The sequence below is a fragment of the Schistocerca americana genome, chromosome 7 (genome assembly GCF_021461395.2).
Source record: "Schistocerca americana isolate TAMUIC-IGC-003095 chromosome 7, iqSchAmer2.1, whole genome shotgun sequence".
NCBI classification, from domain to species: domain Eukaryota; kingdom Metazoa; phylum Arthropoda; class Insecta; order Orthoptera; family Acrididae; genus Schistocerca; species Schistocerca americana.
Genome location: NC_060125.1, coordinates 187030417 through 187047163, shown reverse-complemented (window position 1 = coordinate 187047163; position 16747 = coordinate 187030417). Strand labels below are relative to the sequence as shown.

General features: G+C 43.0%; 1 protein-coding gene across 1 annotated transcript in view; it reads left to right on the top strand.

Moving 5' to 3' along the window:
- The first annotated feature begins 2372 nt into the window (after window positions 1–2372).
- The window catches only part of LOC124622836 (lachesin-like), a 689013-nt gene continuing 674638 nt past the window's right edge, over window positions 2373–16747 (top strand). Inside the window, exon 1 of the mRNA XM_047148627.1 lies at window positions 2373–2564. Within this exon, the coding sequence (XP_047004583.1) occupies window positions 2373–2564 (192 nt within the window). The remainder of the gene's footprint in view (window positions 2565–16747) is intronic.

Below are 16747 nucleotides of genomic sequence, written 5' to 3'. Positions count from 1 at the left end.
TGCTGGTGCTAAAATTAGCCCGCCAACCCAGCCCCTCGGGAATGGGGCGGAAGGCAACTTTAAAATTTCAAATGGGAACCCCCATTTTTTTATTGCAGAATCAGATTCTACATAAAATATTACGTACATCTTGTCTTAAACATTTGTTTTGATTCTTGGTAGTTGGTGCTGTAATTCAAAAAAATCCATGTTCTCATTCTTGCGTGGAAAATAGTTACGGGTAAACAAAAAATACTTAATTGCTTCATAAAATTTGATTCGCTAAAACTAAAACTCTCCCTCTCTCCCCATAGGATGGGGTTTGAGGGAGAGGAATTAGAGTTTTACAAATGTTGACCCAATATTAATTTTCTCCGCAGATTCCGATTGGTCAAGATGTTGCAGTTTTTTTTATGTAGAAACTGATTCTGAAATAAGAAATGAGGGTTCCCATTTGAAATTTTAAAGTTGCCTTCCGCCCCACCCCATGTGGCTGGGTTGGCGGGCTAATTTTAGCACCAGCAGATGTCGCCCTCGAAAATAATCAGCTATGGATTCTACACGTTTTTTCGTGTGAATCTTATTTTTCGAGTTATTCTGGTTTGTCAACTTAAAATTTACACCCTGTGTATTGTTCATTTATACACAGCCACATCGATATACGAGGGGCGTTCTGTAAGTAATGTAACACATTTTCTTTTTATCGGCCGATTTCGGTTAAAAAAACGTGGAATTGGTTGTGGGACATCGTGGAATATTCTCGCTTCAGCCCATATAGTTTCATGAATTGCCGACAGATGGCGGTGCTATACGTACCCTTCAGAATGTCGTCTGCAACGAAGGTGCGTTCCAAACAGAGATATGTCATTGAGTTTATTTTGGCGGAAAACCAGAGCATTACAGATATTCATGGACGCTTGCAGGACGTCTACGGAGACCTGTCTGTGAATCGTTCGGCGAGGCGTCTGTGATCATTGCGTCAAGGTCGCCCAGACCTGTCCGATCTCCCGCGTGCCACCCGGCCACACACAGCTGTGACTACTGCCGCGTTGGAACGTGCGGACACTCTCATTCGAGGTGACGGACGGAACACAGTCAGACAACTCAAAGCTCAACTGGACGTCTCTGTTCGTAGTGCTGACACACTCGTCCACCATTGCGACGCTCAAAGGTGTGTGTCCACTGGATACAAAAATGGCTTTGAGCACTACAGGACTTTACATCGGAGGTCATCAGTGCCCTAGACTTAGAACTACTTAAACCTAACTAAGGACATCACACACATCCATGCCCGAGGCAGGATTCGAATCTGCGACCGTAGCAGCAGTGCAGTTCTCGACTGAAGTGCTACAACCGCTCGGCCACAACGGCCGGCTCCACTGGATTCCTCGCCGCCTAACAGAAAAATTGCTTGCGCTTTACGGGGCTGATAGGGCCAATTTTTGTAAAACATCGTCACAAGCGATGAAACTTCATCACTTCGAATCGGTAACAAAACGGCAATCCTCTTAGTGCTGCCACACTATCTATCCTGGAAGAAGTTCAAAGCTACAGCCTCAGCCGGTAAAGTCAATGCGACGGTCTTCTGGGACTCTGAAAGCGTTATTATGTTTGATGTTCTCCTTCACGGTGCAACGATCAGTTCTGAATTGTGCTACCCTCGGGAAAATGAAGAAACGACTTCAGCTTCACGAAAAAGGAAACGAACTTCTCCATGACAGTGCAAGGCCTCACATAAGTCTGCACACCCGAGAGAAGCTCACAAACCTTTATTGGACAAGACTTCCTCATTCACCCTCGGATCTCCTACCTTACGACTTCCGTCCGTTTGGCACAATGAATGATGCACTCTGCGGGAAGCAGGACATGGATGTGGGTAGGTTATGGATACGGCAAGACGTTGGCTCCAACGTCAACCAGCACAGTGGTACCGTGCGGGCACACAAGTATTCGAAGTAAGATGTCATACGGCCGTCAAACTGAAAACTGGACATTGAAATGCCATGTGGCTAGGACCTCCCATCGGGTAGACAGGTTGCCTGGTGCAAGTCTTTCGAGTTGACGCCACTTCGGCGACCTGCGTGTCGATGGAGTTGAAATGATGATGATGATAAGGACAACACAACACCCAGTCCCTGAGCGGAGAAATTCTCCGACCCAGCCGGGAATCGAAATCGGACCGTTAGGTATGACATTCCACCACGCTGACCACTCAGCTACCAGGGGCGGACAGTGAGCATTGATTGTGTTGAAAAATAGGATTCTGTAACCAAAAGAGTGGGGAGTAATATCTTACATTTGAATCCTAAATTAAACCGACCCGCTTTCAGGAAAAAATGTGTTGCATTTCATATTGAACGCCCCTCCTACTTGAGATATTGTGTCGTGTTAGGATGAGACAGTACCTTATGCAGGGTGTTAACTTTCCAGGCTACTCGTGGGGCACGCCCAGTCGCGACTGGAGGACTCCGGAGCCGCACGGACTGCCCCCACCTAGCTTCGAACCCACGGACACCAGCATCACGGCGCTCGCTGGGCAGACCGTGTACCTGCCGTGCAGAGTGGCGCACCTCGGTGACAAAGTGGTGAGTCTTGCTGCAGATGTAGGCAATAAACAATGTTGCCCCACGTGTTAATGTCACCTCAGGATTTCTGTGACTGACTGTTCGAAGATGCTGCAGATGCCTCCAGCTATGGGCTACTTGCGAAACAATGTAGCATGTACCAACAATTAACCATGTTTATGGTCTCACACTTCTGAAACTATAAATCAAATTAATATAAAGTGCTGTACTATATGCAATACAGGAAACATTTACTGCGTCGTTTGTACTCCGGCTGAGCTCTTCAATAAGATCACAATTATCACGGTGGGCACCAACCAATATTCAATGCAGCAGCTAGTTAATGGAAGAATTCACATGTCTGTTGCACCAGTTGTACCTTCCAACTGTAGCTGTTGATGTTCGTTCGAATTATCAGCCTTTGCAACGAGGATGTCTCACTTGTCCCTTAATTTCCGACCCATGAATCTTAATTCGAGAGTTTTCCTGAATGCTATATTTTGTCTTGGATTTTATGTTGTTTGTCATGTATTAGCTCCAATTTTGTTAAAGTATCTCAGTACTGGCTTGTCGGATTTACATTCAGTTCAGAATGATATTACCTCACTTCTTTACACGTATTAGAACATATATGAAAAACTGAAATATACAGCATTGATGTCCCACAATAATAATTATTTGATAGTTCATTGTGAACCGGCTTTCGGCTTTCTAGCCAATCCTCAGATGACTTAAGATGAAACAAGTAGTCGACACATCAGTAAGAGTTTATAACTGTACAAACATAGTTTTTTCAAAGATAAGCCATCTTTTCGACTTTATATCTACAAAAAAACACATTTTAGTACACAAAAAGCCATGAACAAATAGACCTTGTATTATATTTTACACGAAGATTAAAAGTGTAACGTTTCTAAATCTTAAAATGTCCTTTCCTTGTTTTCTCCGAGTACAGAATCCACAATTTAAAGTTTTAAATATATCAAAACCACTTCTTGATACATTTATTCCATGTTTATATAGCGAGCAGATTGCTTCTTAAAATTTACTTTTATTTCTGACATCTTCTTACTTAAAACAACTTCTAAAATTCATTAAATTTCTGCTGTGGACTGTAGAAATCTGGTATCACGAAACTGAAAGAGAACCAACGTCACGATTAGCACATACGAATTTTATCCAGCTACAAGTTGAGTAATCTGCGTTGCCCACGTATATAATTATTCCAGATCTATTAGTCTTTCTCTACCTTTCTCCCCCTCTCTCTCTCTCCACCTTCATCACCCCCACTATCTCCATCTTCTTGTCCCCCTCTCTCTGCCCATCTCTTCCACACTCACTCTCTGCCTATCTCCATTTGCCCCTCTCTCGGCCCATCTGCTACTTCCTCCTATTTCTGTCCATCTGCTCCTTTCCACTATCTCTGTCCATCTGCTCTACCCACTTCTGTCCATGTGCTTCTTCCCCTCTGTCAATCTCCTCCTCCATCTTTGTTGCGACAATGCAGAGCGGATGATCTGTCTGCATGTTCTAAAATGCCTGCCCCTTTGTGTTTCTTTCACAGGGTCGTCTTCTGAAATTCCAGAGGTAGTTACGAATAACGCTGTATGCTCCTCCACCTTTCATATTTACTCCTTTCTTTGTACTGGCTTGCCTTCTAAGCCCTTCATATTCGTACAGCTGCTTCTCTTTTCTGCAACGCTTTCTTTCATTTTCTTATTGGCGGCGTCTATCGTTTCCCTTGTTATGCATGCATCCACATCCTTGCATTTCTCGTCTAGTCATCCTTGCTCAGCTATTTTGAGTTTCATATCAATCTTATTTTAAGACATCCATATTCCAGTTTTCCTGATTCATCTGCTGCGTGTTTATAATTATTCCCTTCCTCAGCACCGAGTGAGGTGGCGCAGTGGCTAGCACACTGGAGTTGCATTCGGGAGGACGACGGTTCGATAATCCCGCGTCCGGCCATCCTGATTTAGGTTTCCCGTGATTTCCCCGAAGTCGCTCCAGGCAAATGTCGGAATAGTTCCTTTGCAAGGGCTCGGCCGACTTCCTTCCCCATCCTTCCCTAATCCTTTGAGACCGATGACCTCGCTGTTTGGTCTATTTCCCCAAAACAACCCAACCCAACCCCTTCCTCAGCTACGTTCAGTATGTCTTCCGTTACTGAAGGATTTCTGCATTTTTTTTTCTGCTTCTTGTGTGATCCTCTCCTGCCTTCACTATTTCTTCTCTCAATGTTACTCATTCGTCTTCTGTGTTCCTCACAAAATCAATCGTTACTTAGTTCTCCCTTTGAAATCCTCATCAAGCACCGGTTCTCTCAACTTATTCAGGTCGTATCTCCTTCGTTTCCCATCTTCCTGCAACCTCTTTAGGTTTAATCTACATTTCACAACCAGTAAATTATTGTCAGATTCATTACATGCCCCTAGAAATGTTTTGCAATTTAAAATTTGGTTAAGAAATATCTGTCTTACAGTTATGTAATCCATTTAAACCTTCCTGCGATTTCAGTTCTCTTCTGCATACAACGATGACTGTATTATGCTCTGTGTAAAATTCTACCAGGCGGCTTCTTCTTTCATGTTCCTACTATTTTCCCTTCTCGTGCTTTTCCTACTACGTAATCCCATTCCCCAATCACAATTAAATTTTCATCAACCTTAACTACTTGAATATCTTCTTTTATCTCATCATAAATTCTTCCAATCTCTTCGCTATCTTCAGAGCTAGATACCATATAAACTAACTCTATTGTGGTAGGTGTTGACTTCATGTCTGACTTGGGTAGATAATGCGTTCATTGCGCTGTTAATAGAAGCTTACCCGTATTCATATTTTCTTATTGGTTATTAGACCTACTCCTGCATTACTCCAATTTGGTTTTGTATTTATAACCCTGTATGCATTTGCCCTGAAAACTTGTTCCTCATGCTGCACTTCACTAATTCCAACTATATCCATCTTCAACCCATCTATTTTCCTATTTAAATGCTATATCCTACATACTTAATTAACGAATCTAAAATTTCACGCTCTGACCCGTAGAACGGCAGTTTTGTTTCTCGTGATGTCAACGTCGTCATGAATTGTCTCCGCCCCGAGATCCGAATGAAGCATTATTTAACCTCCGGAATATTTTAGTGAAGATGATACTATTATTAAGCCATGCAGTAGAACTGCATGTCCTCGGGAAAAAAACGGCTGTAGTTTCTCCTTGCCTTCAGCCATTCGCAATACCAGCATAGCGAGGCTATGCTTGGCCAGATTCAAAATGTTACCCTGCATCTACTGGCAATGCTGTTGTCTCTCTTCAGGACACACATGTTTGTCAGGCCTTTCCGCAGAGACCCTCCTACTGTGGTTGCTATCTGTAACAGTGGACCTTGAACCCATCCACCTCGGAAGGTTATGGTTGGTAGGTATAGAATATGTGACTATCTTCGTGGTACTTACGCGAAAAGTTCATTGGTGGCAGCAGAATCATTCTGTAGTCAACTACAAATACCGGATCTCTAATTAACGCATGAAATAGACTGAATAATCAAGTTTTGGTGAAATTCCTTTCACGTGACACAACGAATTACTCCATTCGACATGGAGCATTGACTTTCAGACAGGCACCTATTCCTAACTGAATTGCTGATGAACGGATATTACGTATTTACAATTTATTGTGACTTGTATGTATCAGTGATTAGTGCACCGCAAAACAAAAACAATTTCTTGTAACTTCTGTTACAGAAAACTACGTTATGCAACCATAAATAGGTTAAAAAATTGCCCAGTCGTATCGCACGCAGGGGAACAGTTTCACTTCCGGGTAACTGATTGTAGTTTGGTTGACGAAGACGAACTGAACGCAATCCTCAAAAAATTTCGTTCTGCCGATACGTTGTGGACTATGGAGAAGCATTGAAAGAGCGTGTTTAATATCATCGGGTAACGAGAACTAAACCTTCAATCAGCTGCAACTGAAATACGAAGAAATTGGAATTCAGGTGAGAGCTCTTTCCGGTCTGCGCGGATCGCTAGAAACGGCGGAAAATCCGAAAAACTAAGCCTGCAGCTGTCGTAATTTCAAACGTAGATTCCATTATACGTCACCAAATAAAATTTTTGTTCAGGGCAAGTTTTTTTTCTGTGAAAGACTATTTTTATTAAATAATGCATATTGACACAATTAGTGGGGCGTGTAACGGATCTTTTCACTTTTTCATCAGTGTTCAGAAAGCTGATTGGTTTAATGCGGCCCACCCACGCTTTCACCTCGTGTGGCAATCTTTTCAACTTACAATTACGTTTGTACACGACGACTTCTATTATTTTTTGGATGTATTACATCCTCTGTCTTCCCAAAACATTTTGTCCTCTATAGTTTCGTTAAATATCACGGAAGTTATTCCTCGATGTTTTAACAAATATTCAGTCATTCTATCCCTTCTTCTTGTCAATGTTGTCCGGTCGCTGATTCTCTGGAGCACCTACTCATTTATCTTATCAGTCCAACCGGCTTCCAACGTCCTTACATAGCACCACATCCCAAACAGTTCTGTTAACTTCCGTTTTCCACCGTCAATGACTATCTTCCATACGAAGTTGTGCTCCAAACGTGCATTATCAAAAAATTCTTTCTCAAACTAAAGCCTACGTTTGTTAGCAGTGGACATCTTTTTGCGATGGATTACCCCTTAGCCTGTGACTTTTTTTGCTTCCAAGATAACAGAATTCGGCCGCCATCCGTAATTTTCAAGCCAAGTTGGCAGAATTCCTTTTTTGTGATACCGGATTTTGATGTAAAATTTATCGCTAAAATCGTTTCTATCAGTCCTCACTATTTTTGTCTTAGTTTGGTTTATATTAATCTGTACTCTGCGGTCATTCAACGGGTTCTGCAATTGTTCCTCATTTTCACTGAAGTTAGCAACATCATCAGCGAATCCTATCCCTGATATCCTTTCACTCTGAATTTGATTTCCCCTGAACCTTTAATTTATTTCCATCACGGATTTTTCGATGTACAGATTGAATAGTAGGGGACAAAATCTGCACCCCTGTCTTACACTGTCTTGTATCTTGTTTCTGAGTTCCAGCCGGGGAGAACAATAATACATTATGTCTGGAACAAACAGCACGGAAATATTTGTTTCAAATAGTTCTTTGCTAATTGTTGTAAGTACAGTTGTATTTAAAGGATTCACTAATCACAAGTACTGCCTACTTTGTACACTGACGAGGTGATCCTGGCGTGGAAAGCACAAGACCTAATGGAATCAAGCTGAGCGGAAGACAGTAGGACGAGTCTTTCCTACTGGACGTTAACCGTGGAATACTGATGGCTTCAGAAGACGACCAGCAGAAATTCCTCCATATCTTACATAAAACTTTCGAAATGTATCTCTAGCTCTCGACAAAGATGGCTACCATCAGAGGTATTCGCAAGAAAAACTTGTGATAAATAATTTATATCAACTGTGGTTCTAGAAAAATTAATCACTTTATATTGTGGTGACATTGTCCGAAACTATGGCAGAGACAGTGAAGTTAAGAAAAAGAATTTCCGTAGAATGTGTGCATTGTACACAGGTTGCTACGAAGGCAGTACTGAAAGGAAAATAAATTTAAACTTTGCGGACTAACGACTGCTCCATATATGTTGTTTGGGGGTTAAATTGTGTATTCTAACGCAGATATGAGTCTACCTCTAGCAGAAATGAGCTCTTTGTGTACAGTTAAGGAACTGCTCTACATTAGACCCACAAAACGATCAGATAAATACCAAAATAGATAAATCAAACCGACAAGGAGAGATCAGAATCAGCTGTGAGCTACGCACCCTCAAGGAGATCTGGAATTCCCTAGAACGAAGTGGACGCTTAAACGGGGATAGACCACATGTCAAATCCTTGAAGATGTTAACAACGTTGAATACATTCGGTTCACAGCTATTACTTGTTCCGGCGTATCGAGAAGCGCCGGCACGCAGGCGAAGATCGCAAGAGCGAAGAAGGCGGTGAGACGACGTCAGACGATAGTCCGCTGACAAGGACCGCACCACGACGGGAGCGCCCTCTGGCCGAAGAGAATGTAAGCGCTGGTCCTGCCAGCCTCGGCGGACTATTCGCACAGTACTAGGAGAACACAACGATAGCAGTGACGTGAGATCCATATCAATTGCTTACGTGGATCTCGTTTACAGCAAAGGATTTTTAATTTTATGCATGTCGCCTATCGCTTGCGACACCTTTGTAATTCCAAAGTTTTTGTCAATCTTTGTTATTGTAATGAAAACTAGTAATGTGATTTACTTGAATTGTTGAATAGCTATCCGAGAAAGCAGCATCCTTTAGGCACCCTGTAAGCGACCAGTTGGAAGGACTCCACATTACTAACTAAAACATCACTAGAACACTTTGAGAAATTGGTGCTACTGTGAATCGTGGTGAAATAGATCCGTCCATATTGTATATAGTTTCCAGAGAATTTCTATTATACATTGCAGCGCCCAATTCTGCCAGAACAATGGAACCGGAAATATCTTCCAGATTCTGAGCTACGGAACCAGGTATGGGTGATGGGCAACGTTTACACTGTGAGACTGGGAATGTTTAGTGACGTGTAAGCGTCCACGTTTTCGCCAAGCCGCGCCCAAAAAGACTTTTCGTCTGGTTGTGGATCAGCGATATAGAGTTACTCGTACGAAAAACACCACCTTTATAATGGCATGTGCTTCGTTTACTAAAGTGAGCACCTAATCGTATTCTGTCCTTAGACTAGGCCTAATATAGTGTAACGCTATGAATCCACAGTTCACTACACTTAGTCATAGAGAGTCAATTGAACCTTACAGCACTTATAAAGCTATTTTTGTCTTTATTGAATGCTCCCAGGACTATTTAATTAACAATTACAACTTCTTATACCACACTGTGTTTATGCATCAAGGATCTGTAACTCCCATATATCCTCTGGTTTTGGCGAGATACCCAAACGTAGGTCCTTCCGCAGCTCGACATGTATGGCCACATTTTGATAAAGTTATTAAAAACAAGTACGTTTATAAGTCCGCCTCATTGTAACAAATAGCGAATAATTTTTATGCAGCACCAACAGACTGACGCGTTTTAATTTCGCATATAATAACCAGTCAATGTGTTAGCTAGGATTGGCGACGTTGAAAAGCGACCACCCTGGGGTGCACACCTTCAGATGAGCTGAAACTGCGAGCGAAAATTATGTCTGGTTCCAGAAAAAGTGAGAACAACTGTGAACTCATTGTCGAGAATGCGGGCGAAATTTTAAGACGAGGATGAGTTTCTTTGTTGTAAATGAGATGTAGCGAAAAACATTTTCATTTCACCACAGTTCACACTGAGGGCCGCTAAAAAGCACGCGTATTTGACTTGGTCTAAGGACGTAAGTGTGTCCTTACACTTAATGAGCTGTGATCAGGGACATCAGAGACAATTTTTCTATTTTTTCTATTACCAGATATTTAGTGAGCTGAAAGCCATTAATATTTGCAAAACAGTGGGAACATAAGTTAGATCTATCGCCAGAAGTAAAGTCAATTTTTTTTAGAACAGCAAGTATTTATCGAGAACAGTGCCAAAATAGCAGATGGGGCTGTGTTCAGACATATCGTCATTTTCAGCGAGTAAAATAGATGTTCAGTAGAAAGCCCTGGTACGTGTTGCAAATAAATGATGATGTGTGCAAATACACTGCTCGGGTTCGTCGCCGGATCTTACTGTGTAACTTGCACAATATTTCAGCAGTGCAACTGCTCGACATCATCAGGTGGTGGTAGTTGCTGCTATCATTGCTGCAAGGTGCGACTGATGTTAATCGCACGGTGGTGTTGAAATTTATCAGACCAGGAGCAGGCAATACGCGTGCGCGGGAAGACGTTCGTAGTTGGAGGAAAGCGGCGCTTCGGGTGCCCCTGTTGGAAGCCAAATAAGGGCCTTACGGGCGTTCGCTGTGGGCAATGACTGTGCTGTCGGAAGCTTCCGTGGTTAAAGGCTAAATTAAATCTCAATAGTGCGTTGCGACGCGTGATGAATCGGAAGTAATCACAAACAAGACGAAACACATACTTTGTGGAGCTACGTACCTCAAGGCGCATTCGGCTTTAATAACTGATTACCGTCATATTTATTATTTCCTGAACAATAATCTCAATAGAGACCTAGAAAAATTATTTATTTGATTTTACGGTGAATCTACTACATTAAAAGCTATAATTGTGCAATTTAATTTTTCCAAATAAAATTATTACGTCACTAGCAACGGCGACATCACTAAAAATTAATGGTATTTGGCGTTAACATAGCCAGATACAAAGATAACATACACTGACCTTGCATTTTCGTCCATCTACGAAATTGCGGCCTTGGTGGCGTAGCGGGCGCTACCGGTTATGAAATTTTTCAGTAGTCTTTAAAAAAAATAAAAATATTTGATTATATTTGTACATCCATAGCACTATCGTTTTATCTCTGAAACCTGGCGCTTAGAGAAGCAGACGAACGACATTTTTTAAAGGAACACACCGCCATTTGACTATTTTTATTTAAGTACAACCTGGGTTGTACTTAAACAACAAAGAAGTCAAATGGCGGTGTCTTCATTTAAAAAATATTGTATGAGTGTTGCTCAGCAACATCAAAGACGTACGACAATTTATGAATACTGACCGACTGATTACAAGTGATCGGCAAGATTAAAAACAGAAGAAAAGACTTACACACGACACTTTTTTCCTAGAAACCTAACTGCCTACAGGTAGTAACAACGATGGTTCCAGTTCCAACGCACTAATTTCATTTCTTGGCGCAAGCATTGTCTCTTTAGTGGAAACCATTCAGAATCTTAGGCGTCAGTTATGGAACGAATCTACTACGCCCCCGTGCTTCTACAGCATAATTTACAACCACTCTATGCAAATCAACGACACACTAAAATAATTTGCGTTCTCTGGCAGAATTCACAACAAGGGAACTATTAGAACAAGCGATCGGTCGATCATGCAGCTGTATCACTTAATTTCTCTTCCACGCCTGTAAAACTTCGATTCAACGAACCTCACTAACACAAATCTCACATTGATTCCCATGTTCCAGAAATTCAATCGGTTACCTTATATTTCGGTCCACAATCACGTTGTATTTCCCGAAGGGCGAAACACATAAATGTACAGGATTACTCTGCAATTCACATTTAAGTGTTTGGCAGGGGATGCTTAGAACCCACTTTGATACTCTTTCTCAACCATTACACTCTCGAATAACACGTGAGAAAAATGAACATCTTCGTCTTTCAGTCCGAGCTCTGATTTATGTTATTTCGTTATGATGGTCATTTCTCCCTACGTAAGAAGGAATCAACAAAATGTTTTAACATTCCGAGGACAAAATTGGTAATGGAACTTTCATGAAACGACCTCACCGTAACAAAGAACGCCTTTGTTTTGACTGCCACCACAATTAGCTTATCGTATCCGTAATACTCTCTCTTCTGTTTCGTGATAATACCCTAACGACCATCTTTGACCTTTTTCGATCTTCTCCGGCAGCCCTATGTGCCAAGGATCCCGTACCAGACCGGAGAAACAGTTTGGGGAATCTTCTGTGTTGCACCTCATAAGAGTTCTCGCAATAAGATGCAGTCTTTCCTTCGCCTTCCAGACAACATTTTCTGTGTGGTGGTTCCAACTTAAGTTTTCTGTAATTTTTATCTCTGGCCAGTGACTTGAATAGGCAACCTTTGATTTGTGTGATCTAACGCGTAACAGGAATTTAGTGAATTTTTGTTCAAAAAAATGGTTCAAATGGCTCTGAGCACTATGCGACTTAACTTCTGAGGTCATCAGTCGCCTAGAACTTAGAACTAATTAAACCTAGCTAACCTAAGGACATCACACACATCCATGCCCGAGACAGGATTCGAACCTGCAACCGCAGTGGTGACGCGGTTCCAGACTGAAGCGCCTTTAACCGCACGGCCACACCGGAAGGCTGAATTTTTGTTGTACTTCCTGGAGGACCTCGCTCATTTTATTAGTAACGGCCATTTCCCACTTTTCTCACCATACAGATATCTTGTCTAAATTGTTTTGTTATCAATTTTGGTTTTCTGATGACTTTATTAGATGGTAAACTACGGCATCAACTGCAAACAATGTAAGAGAGCTGCTCAAACAGTCTCCTAAATAGTTTATACACAGTCCAGTCACACAAACGTGACCACTGCCTGTTTTCGACATCAACGTGCAATTAGTATTCGCAGACAGCAGGTGGCAGCACGAGCTGTGAAAGGTATGTAAGCCGTGTCGGGGAGAATCGGACAACTGCGCAGTAGTTGTCGTGGTGCGGAAATGGAGCGATTCATCTGACATCCAAAAGGGCATTATCATTGGCTTTCGCGATAAACCTGGAAGCATTTCCTAAGCGGCTAGGTTTGTGAACTGTTTGTGTGCTGCTGTGGTTATAGTATACCATACATGCCAGACCGGTGCTACCCAAAACCGGCACCGAGGAAAATGTGGTGCACAATAGGCCGTAGGTGGCAGGGATGAACATCGGCTGCGGAGATGTCTACGGGCGAATAGACGAGCAATTGTTGAAGCGGATGACCGCGCAACAAACCAAGGAGCTACCGACAGTGTCACCTCAACGACCATTTAGCGAACTTTTCCTAGTATGGACGTCCTTAGCAGGTGCCTGGTTCATGCACCAATACTGACTGCTGTTTATAGGCGACGAAGGCTGGAATTTGCACAGCAGTACCGCGACTGGACCTCCAATGAACGGCGACAGGCGACCTTTCCAGATGAATCACGTTCAATTCTCTGTAGTACATAGACTATGTGATCAAAAGTATCCGGACACCCGCAAAAACATACGTTCTTCATATTAGGTGCAGTGTGGTGCCACCTACTGCCACGTACTCCATATCAGCGACTTGAGTTGTCATTAGACATTGTGAGAGAGCAGAATTGGGCGCTTCGGGGAACTCACGGACTTCGAATGTTGTCAGGTGATTGGGTGTCACTTGTGTCGTACGTCTGTACGAGAGATTTCCACACACCTAAACATCCCTAGCTCCACTGTTTCCGATGTGATAGTGAAGTGGAAACGTGAAGGGACACCTACAGCACAAAACGTACAGGCCGACTTCGTCTGTTGACTAACAGAGACCGCCTACAGTTGAAGTTGGTCGTAACGTGTAGCAGGCAGACATCTATCCAGACCATCACACAGGAATTAAGAACTGCATCAGGATCCACTGCAAGTACAATAACAGTTAGGCGGGAGGTGAGAAAAACATGGATTTCATGGTCGAGCGGCTGCTCATAAGCCACACCTCACGCCGGTAAATGCCAAACGACGCCTCGCTTGGTGTAAGGAGCGTAAACATTGGACGGTTCAACAATGGAAAAATGTTGTGTAGAGTGACGCATCACGGTACAAAATGTGGCGGTCCTATGGCAGGGTGTGGGTATGGCGACCGGCCAGTGAACGTCATATGCCAGCGTATGTAGCACCAACAGTAAAATTCTGTGGCGGTGGTGTTAGAGTACGGTCGTGTTTTTCATGGAGGGAGCTTGCTTGCATCCCTTGTTGTTTTGCGTGGAACTACCAAACCACAGGCCGACACTGAAGTTTTAAGCAACTTCTTGCTTCGCACTGTTGAAGAGCAATTCGGGGATGGTGATTGCATCTTTCAACACGATCGAAGACCTGCTCATAATGCACGGCCTGTGGGGGCGCGGCTACGGGACAATAACATCCCTGTAATGGACTGGCCTCCACAAAGTCCTGACCTGAATCCTATGCGTAGAACACCTTTGGGATGTTTTGAAATGCCGACTTCGTGCCAGGCCTCACCGATGGACACCGATACCTCTCCTCAGAGCAGCACTCCGTGAAGCATGGGTTGCCATTCCCCAAGAAACCTTCCATCACCTGATTGAACGTATGCCTACGAAAGTGAAAGCTGTCATCAAGGCTAAGGGTGGGCCAACACCATATTGAATTCCAGCATTACCGATGAACCGCGCCACGATCTTGTATGTCATTTTCAGCCAGGTGTCCGGATACTTTTTATCACATAGTTTATGGCCGTTGGCGTGTACGTTGCGAAATTCCTGAAAGCGAAGGGCCCAGGACGGAGGAGGGAGATTCTGGGTAATGTTTTCGTGGCATTCCGTGGGTGATACCGTCACTTGGAAAGCACAATGGATCAAAACAAATATGCATCTATCCTTGGGGACCATGTCCACCCCTACACGCACTTGGTTTTTCCTCGTAACGATGGCATCTACCAGCAGGACAGTGCAATCTGTCGCACAACTCGCAGTTGTACGTGCGTGGTTCGAAGAGCGCCAGTTCGTAGAGCGCCAGGATGAGTTTAGCGTACTCCCGTCGCCACTAAACTCCAAGGATTAAAACCCAGTCGAGAATCTGAGGGACCACCTAGAAACCCAGCGCAGCTGGCGACAGCATTGGGTCAGCATGGCTCCACGTCGCTATCGGTAGCTTGCAGATTCTCACTGAATCTCTTGCTGAACGTCTCGAAGCGGTCCGAGTTGAAAAAGGCAGTTATTCTACATTTGCGTCTACAGGGATACTCTGCAAATCACATTTAAGTCCTGGCAGAGGGTTCACCGAACCACCTTCACAATTATCTGTTATTCCAAGCTCGTATAGCGCGCGGAAAGAATGAACACCTATATCTTTCCGTACGAGCTCTGATTTCCCTTATTTTATCGTGACGATAGTTCCTCCCTATGTAGTTCGGTTGCAGCAAAATATTTTCGCATTCGGAGGAGAAAGCTGGTGATTGGAATTTCATGAGAAGATTCCGTCGCAACGAAAAACGCCTTTCTTTTAATGATTTGCAGCCCAAATCCTGCATCATTTCTGTGACACTCTCTCCCATATTTCGCGATAATACAAAACACGCTGCCTTTCTTTGAACTTTTTCGATGTACTCCGTCAGTCCTATCTGGCAAGGATCCCGCACCGCACAGCAGTATTCTAAAAGAGGACGGACAAGCGTAGTGTAGGCAGTCTCCTTAGTACGTCTGTTATATTTACTAAGTGTCCTGACAATAAAACGCAGTCTTTGGTTAGCCTACCCCACAGAATTTTCTATGTGTTCCTTGCAATTTAAGTTGTTCGTAATTGTAAGACCTAGGTATTTAGTTGAATTTTCGCCTTTTAGATTAGACTGATTTATCGTGTAACCGAAGTTTAACGAGTTCCTTTTAGCACTCATGTGGATGACCTCACACTTTTCGTTATTTAGGGTCAACTGCCACTTTTCGCACCATTCCGATATTTTTTCTAAATCGGTTTGCAGTTTGTTTTTATCTTCTGATGACTTTATCAGTCGATAAACGACAGCGTCATCTGCAAACAACCGAAGACAGCTGCTCAGTTATTCACGCTTTTGACTGCCTCACCTTAATGTGACGGGGCATTGTATGTGATGAGCAGTCAAATGAAAACGAGACAGATGTAGAAAAAGTAAATAAACAGTTTATTATTTCAAAAGCAGCCACCAAATACATTTATCCCACTGTGAGACAAGACGGTCAAGGCCTTCATGGAAAAATGTTTGTTGCCTTTAATCCAGGCGCTCAACTAATCTTCCCAAGGAAATCGACGGCCCCAGAAGTATTTCTTCAGGGTTCTCAGAATGCGGAAATCACGTGGGGAGATATCGGTACTCCATAGAGGATGTGTAAGGGTTTCCCAGCGAAACTTCTGTAGCGCACACGAAACAAGCATGGCAACATATGGGTGGGCATATTTTTTTTTTTTTTTTTGATTACTCTGCAGAAGCTTGGCTGGAAAGCCCTTACACATCTGTCATACATTCCCGATGTCTTCCCATGGGGCTTCCATAATTTTCGAGTCCTGGAGAAAGATATTCGTGGCTTCTTCCTAAGAGGTGCACGGCTTGATACAATCATTGCTCCGTAGGCAACCGCAAACATTTTTAATGAAGGCACTGGGTGTCTTGTTTCACAGTGGGATACATGTATTAATGGTCATTGGGCTCATTTTTGAAATAATAAATTTTGCTTACTTTTTTACCATTTGTGTCGTTTCCTTTGAGTGACCCTTATCGATTAAGTGCAGCAGGGGGTGTTAAATATTGCCTAGGGAAATCCTAGATATAATTTT